The sequence below is a fragment of the Bison bison genome, unplaced genomic scaffold (assembly GCF_000754665.1).
Source record: "Bison bison bison isolate TAMUID 2011002044 unplaced genomic scaffold, Bison_UMD1.0 scf7180017864205, whole genome shotgun sequence".
In the NCBI taxonomy this organism is placed as follows: Eukaryota; Metazoa; Chordata; class Mammalia; order Artiodactyla; family Bovidae; genus Bison; species Bison bison.
This window is the reverse complement of record NW_011494777.1, coordinates 5,852,855-5,859,598: the sequence shown is the minus strand read 5'-3', so window position 1 is coordinate 5,859,598 and position 6,744 is coordinate 5,852,855. Positions and strand designations below refer to the sequence as shown.

Here is a 6,744-nt window from a genome sequence, read left to right as displayed (position 1 = left end):
GGGCAGCGATCCCCGCCCGGACCCCGGCCACACTCACTGCAGCCCTCCTCGTCGCTGCCGTCCTCACAGTCCTTCACAGAGTCACAGACCCAGAACAGGGGCTTGCAGAACTTGTCCCTGCATGTGAACTGGTAGGTGGCGTTGCACTCTGCAGGGGCGGGGAGGCAGTTAGATGCCAGGCTCACTCGGTACTCAGTCACTCCCACGGCCCTGGGGATCCCATCCCGCCCGGTCGTGGAGGCTGATTCAGCACCATGGGCTGCAAAGGACAGGAACGACTCCCACCCCCACCTCAGGCCTTCCCGCTTGGGGTCGCAGGCAGAAGCCGGGCACAGAGAGGGCAGAGGACACCAGGGGACTCACTGCAGTCGAGCTCATCGCTGTAGTCAGTGCAGTCGGCCCAGCCGTCACAGCGAAGTTCCTTCCGGATACACCGCCCCGTGTTACACATGAAACTGCCTGGGCACGCTGCAGGCAGAGGGTAGGCCTGAAGTCCACAGCCACCCCCATCACCTCCACTACAGGCTTCCCGACCTTGCGGCCAGCCACACTGGGCACCAGAGACCTCCCAGCCCAGCCCCCAGTAGAGAGGAGTGAGGCTGCAGCTGGGGGTCTCTAGGCCTACTGAGCTGTGGCAAGGGGTTCCTACAACCAGTGGGATGGCTGGAGGGGGTGGGAAAGGCACTGGTTGTGGTCCCTCCTGGCCCCCATGACCAATCCCTGGGAGGCCCTGTGCAGAGCAGAGAGAGGCCGGCGGGCGTGCACTGATTTCTACAGCCCCGTGTCCTTGGCCGGCCATGACCCCAAGCACCAGGCTCCCGATTGGCAACCTGGAGCAGCAGCCACTCGGCAGACAGATGATATGCGTGTCCTCCCCCAGGCACCAGGAATCGCTGGATCTCCTTAATTCTAAGGTGTTTCCACACTTAAACGTTTCTGAGACTAGGATGTGTCTGACAACTGATGTCATCGGGCAGATGACAAACTGAGAGAAACCTGTTTCCCTTTCTCTGCACAAGTAGCTTTGTCACTTATCAAAAGGGTTTGCTCATCTAATTACACTTTGGGTGGTGAGCCATGCAGCTGAATGTGAACTTAAATTTGGATGCTTGTGTGCAGTTAAACGGAGAAGGAAATGGCAACCCACTCCAGTGTTCTTGCCTGGAGAATCCCAGGGACGGAGAGGGGGGAGCCTGGCGGGCTGCCGTCTATGGGGTCACACAGAGTTGGACACGACTGAAGTGACTTAGCAGCAGCAGCAGTGCAGTTAAAGTGTCTTCCTAAAGGTTATTCTATAATGTGTTATTGTTTACTAGCTAAGTTGTGTTCGACTCTGCGACTACATGGACTGCAGCCTGCCAGGCTCCTCTTCCCACGGGATTTCCCAGGCACAAATATCGCAGTGGGTTGCCATTTTCTTCTCCAAGGGATCTTCTCAGACCAGGGATTGAACCTGTTATCTCCTGCATTGGCAGTTTCTTGACCACTGGTAGCCACCTGGGAAGCCCTATTCTATGATACAAGGTTGAAACAAACAAAAAGATCCCACTGTGGACAGAGAAGAACTGATATTCACAGCAGACAGTGAAATTAAATGCATGGAAACAGTTGAGATCTCTTCAGTAGAGATCTCAATTTTCAGAGCTAGGAGTGGTTCACGCGATGATCCATGCCCCAGTGTGCTCTGTCTCAAAAGCACGCTATTCATCTGAGAGCCGCTAAAAGGCCAGGGACAAGCAGATTCTCAAAGTGGTGCAGAGCCAAAGGGACAGTGGCACAAAGGCACTTTGAGTTCCCCGGCCTGAGGGGCTGCTCCCAGGGACCTAAGGGCACTGTTGGCTCTTTTTCCCTCAAAAAGCTACTGCAGTGACTGAGATGCAGCCTACGAGCTCTGGCGGCTCAGCGTCAGAGATGCTAATGAGATGCAGAATAGACGGCCAATCTCAGGTCGGCCCTCCAGCCAGGCCCCGCTTCCTGAGCGCGACACTCACGGTCACGGGCATCAAAGGACAAGAACTCCGCCAGGAATCCGGTGTCGGTGTAGGACTGGTCCGAGTGGAAGTGGACAGTGATCTTGTTGCTCCTGCTGCTGGCGACAAACTGCGGCCTCTCTCCGCAGTACCTGGGGGCGGCGGGCAGCTGAGCAGAGGAAGAAGACTCACCTGGGGCTGGGGCACCCCCACTCGCCCTCACCCGACACTCACTTCTCCCCGTTGATCTCCACGTAGTCCTTGGTGCAAGAGCCCACGGGGACGTTGGGCTCCTGCAGGAAGAAGGCTTTGAAGCGCACCTTCACGTTTTTGTTGTCGGGCACCTGCGGAGAGAGATGCTGCTGTGGGCCTGGCTCTGCACAGCCTCCCTCTTTCCTGAGCTGGTGGGGAATGGGGGGGTTCTTCCCGCCCGCCTGTCTGCAGGGCAGTGAGGACACGGCAGGAGGGATCTGGAAGGAAGACCTTCCCGACTCGCCAGCAGCAGCACACACTGTGGTGTTCTAAAGAAGGCCGGGCAGTTCTCCCACATCACTGACTGGATGGCGCACGTTTCCAGCCGTCCAGTGAGCGTGTCCTCCTCTGCACGGCACTCACTGTCCCCACAGCTCCTCCGGGAGGCCCCAGAGCCAGCCCATCCCGGGGCTGGGTCCCTCCAGCAGGCACCGGCCACAGGAGGGGGGTTGAGCTTGGGTCTGAAGACGCTGCTTCGGAAACTGCCCCGCCCACAGCCTCCACACACACCCCTTGGGAGTGGCCGAAGGTGCTCATCGCCCTCTCTCCTGCCTCCCTGGAGCACGCCCAACCCCTTCCTCTCCTCCCCCATCTACCCCCCAACCAACTTCTCTAACCCCCCACAGCTCACAACTCCCACCTCGATGTGCCAGGTACAGTTGATGTTGGGCGGGTAGTGGCCTGGATAGTAGGGGCTGTTAAATGTCCCCTGGGCTGCCCGCAAGTAGCCTCCACAGCCTGGAAGGAAAGGCAGAGAGACACACGTGACGACTGAGGTCCCAGGAGGGCAAGGGGCCCCAAGGAGCCGGCCAGCCTCCCTCAAGCCTGGGCACCAGACGCCCACAGCTCAGGAGGGCGTGAGCTTCAAACCCCATGGCCCCCAGGCCTGTCCCCGCCTGGGCCGCCCCTTACTGCTCATCCGGGGCAGCTGGAAGAACACAGCCTCGAAGCCGGGGTGCCTGCGCTCGGTGCTGGTCACCAGCGTGATGAGCAGGACGTTCTGGGAGGAGAGGAAGGTCAGGTTGTAGGAGGGAGGGTAGGTCCCACACAGCCTGCGGGGCAGAAGGGGGAGTGTTATGGGAGCCACAGAACCTCAGCAGAGGGGTCAAGGGTGGGGTCCCCCCACCGTGGGGTCCGCCCCCACCCTCGACCCGCCATTTAAGTAAAGATCTCCTCATAAGACTGTCTTTGTTTATAAACAACTCAGAAACACTGAATGCCTAACAAAAGAGGGCTCGCTAAACAAACTATGGGCCAAATAATTGCAGCAGCAGTTAACAGCATCAACTGTTAACACTAACACTAGGAATATGCCAGGCACCATCCTTACTGCTTCTATATCCATTAACTCGGGTATTCATCACAACCATTAAATACTATTATCCCCATTTTACAGATAAGGAAACAGAGGTGAAATAGGTTAAATAGCTTGCCCACGACTACACAGCTGGTAAGTGGCAGGACTAAACGAAAAACAACCCATAGAATGGGAGACAATATTGGCAGGTGATACAACCCACAAGGGATTAATCTGCAAAATATACAAACAGCTCATGCAGCTCAATATCAAAAAAAAATTTTTTTTTTAAATGGGCAAAATATCTAAATAGACATTCCTCCAAAGAAGACATAACACATGGCCAAAAATCACATGAAAGGATACTCAACACAGCTAAATATTAGAGAAATGAAAATCAAAGCTACAGTGAGGTATCACACTGGTCAGAATGGCCATCATCAAAAAGTCTACAAACAAGAAACACTGGAGAAGGTATGGAGAAAAGAATCCTTCCTACACTATTGGTGGGAATGTAAATTGGTGCAGCTACTATGGAAACAGTATGGAGGCCTTAAATAAACAAAAATAGAGCTACCACATGACCCAGCAATCTCACTCCTGGGCAAATGTCCAGAAAAGATGAAAACCATAATTTGAAAAGATACATGCAAGTGAAAGTTCGTAGCAGCACTATATCCAGTAGCCACAGTGTGGAAGTAACCCAAATATCCATTGACAGGTGAACGGATAAGGAAGACGTGGTATGTACATACAATGGAGTATTTACTCAGCCACAAAAAAGAACGAAATAATGCCATTTCCAGCAACATGGACCTAGAGATCATCATACTAAGTGAAGTCAATCAGACAAACAAAAATACCCTATGATATCACTTATACGTTGAATCTAAAAACAATTATACAGATGAACTTATTTATAAAACAGAGACTCCCAGATACAGAAAACAAACTTCTGGTTACCAAAGGGGGAAGGGAGGGAGGGATAAATTAAGAGGTTGGGATTAACAGATACATACCACTATATATAAAGTAATCAACGAGGACCTACTGAATAGCACAGGGAACTCTACTTGATACCCTGTAATAACCTACATAGGAAAATAATCTGAAAAAAAGCATAGATATAGATATGCATAACTGAATCACTTTGCTGTACACCTGAAACTAACACAATACTGTAATAAATCAACTAAACTCCAACATAAAAAATATTTTTAAAATTTTTAAATGAGTGAATAAGTCAATGAAGGAAAAAATCTCTGCCCACCAAAAAAGAGCAGCAGGACTGAATTTCAGACTCGTCACTTGGGCACCGGAGCCCTCACTGCTAATAAATATGGCATATGAGCTGACCGACACCACCACCATTAACAGTGACACAGATATGCCACTCATCTGGGAGGGCCATCATTACATGCTTCATCTTTACAGAGCAGACAATGCAACCAAGTGTGCCACATAATCCCACTTTTAAATAAATACACAAATATACACATAGCAAAAAAAACCCTGCAGGAAGGTACAACACACATTTAACAGTGACCATTTCCAGATGGTAAGATGATGAGTGGTGTCTGTCCTCTCTGTGCACATCTGTTCTACCCTCTGCCTCTCAGGACCAGGTATTTATTGGTCATACAGACGATCAGTTACAGAAAGAGAAAGAAACCCAGCATGAAAGCGGTGTTTAGATAGAAGTCCTGGCTGCAAAGCTGTGGCAGCAGATAGCTCTCTCTGGGTTTCGGCCTGAAGTTTAGTACCTTATTAATCACAAAACATCTGTCCAGCTCATTTCTATAGACAACAATCGAAGGCTCCGGTCCACTGAGTCCAAGGTGGCGGGGGGAGCTGAATGGAGGCAGTTCACCCCTACCTGCAGGCTCTGATTCACCTCAGCACCCCCTAGCAGGTGCATTATGCCTTTTTTTTTTAACTTTAAAAAATAATTTATTTCATTCATTTTTGGCTGCGCTAGGTCTCCGTTGCTTCTCTTGGGCTTTCTCTGGTTTTGGAGAGCGGGAGCTACTCCTTAGTCGTGGCGCACAGGCTTCTCATCGCAGCGGCTTCTCTGCGGCACAGCACGGGCTCTAGGGCACATGGGTTTCTGCAGCTGCAGCGTGTGGGCTCAGTACTTGTGGCTCCTGGGCTCCAGAGCACAGGCTCAATAGTTGTGGTGCACAGGTTTAGCTGCTCTGCAGCACGTGATATCTTCCCAGACCAAGGATCGAGCCCTAGTCTCCTGCATTTGCAGATGGATTCTTTACCACTGACCCACCAGGAAAGCCTCCATGCCTTTTCTTAACTGAAGCGTAGTTGATATACAGTGTACAGCAAGGTGTTATACATATATATTTTTTCCTTTGGATTCTTTTCCATTATAGGTTATTATAAGATATTTAATATAGTTCCCTGTGCTTATATAGGGGGCTTCCCTGGTGGCTCAGAGGTTAAAGTGTCTGCCTGCAATGCGGGAGACCTAGGTTCGATCCCTGGGTTGGGAAGATCCCCTGGAGAAGGAAATGGCAACCCACTCCAGTATTCTTGCCTGGAGAATCCCATGGACAGAGGAGCCTGGTGGGCTACAGTCCACGGGGTCGCAAAGAGTCAGACAGGACTGAACGACTTCACGTTCACGTTCACTTTTGTGCTTATATATTTATATACAGTGATGTGTATCTTATGCCTTTTTACTTCCTATAATTCTGATGTTCTGACCCCTGGGGGCTTGCTAACCCTGGAGAGGTAGCCTTCCCCCCTCTTTCCCCAGGGCTAGTCAATCCCTTGAGACAGTAAAGACTTAAGCAAGACTTTTACATGCAGACTAACCGGAGCCCACACCCCAAACACCTTCTCTGTGGGGCTCATCTGCTGGAGACCACTCTCTACCTCCCCTAATTGCCCAGCTACCAGTCTAGTGGAGGCGGCCCCAGGCTACGGAGGCCGCTGGAGTTATTCAAACCAACCCGTCCTAAGGGGTAACTCTGCCTTGCCTTTGCTGCAGAATCCACACAAAGGCTCTTACCCACATTATCCTCCAGGCCCCTCTGCCTCCTGAACAACCCTGGTGCCTCCCTCTGTGGCCCTGTGTGGCTCCTCCTCTCAGCAACTAACTGTCAGCTTGTGAGTAACAAACTGTTTTTTCAACAGCAGTCATCTCCCATTTGTAGGCCTCGGCATCACTGAGCAACAGTAAAACCTTCATTCACAATAGCAAGGGTGGGG

The 6,744-nt window shown here is 51.5% G+C and overlaps 1 protein-coding gene across 1 annotated transcript in view; it reads right to left on the bottom strand.

Moving 5' to 3' along the window:
* The window catches only part of ST14 (suppression of tumorigenicity 14 (colon carcinoma)), a 38,299-nt gene that overhangs the window by 7,443 nt on the left and 24,112 nt on the right, over window positions 1-6,744 (bottom strand). Inside the window, 6 exon segments of the mRNA XM_010844705.1 lie at window positions 38-148; window positions 364-468; window positions 1,992-2,122; window positions 2,205-2,314; window positions 2,863-2,960; window positions 3,135-3,274. Coding sequence (XP_010843007.1) covers window positions 38-148; window positions 364-468; window positions 1,992-2,122; window positions 2,205-2,314; window positions 2,863-2,960; window positions 3,135-3,274 — 695 coding nt within the window.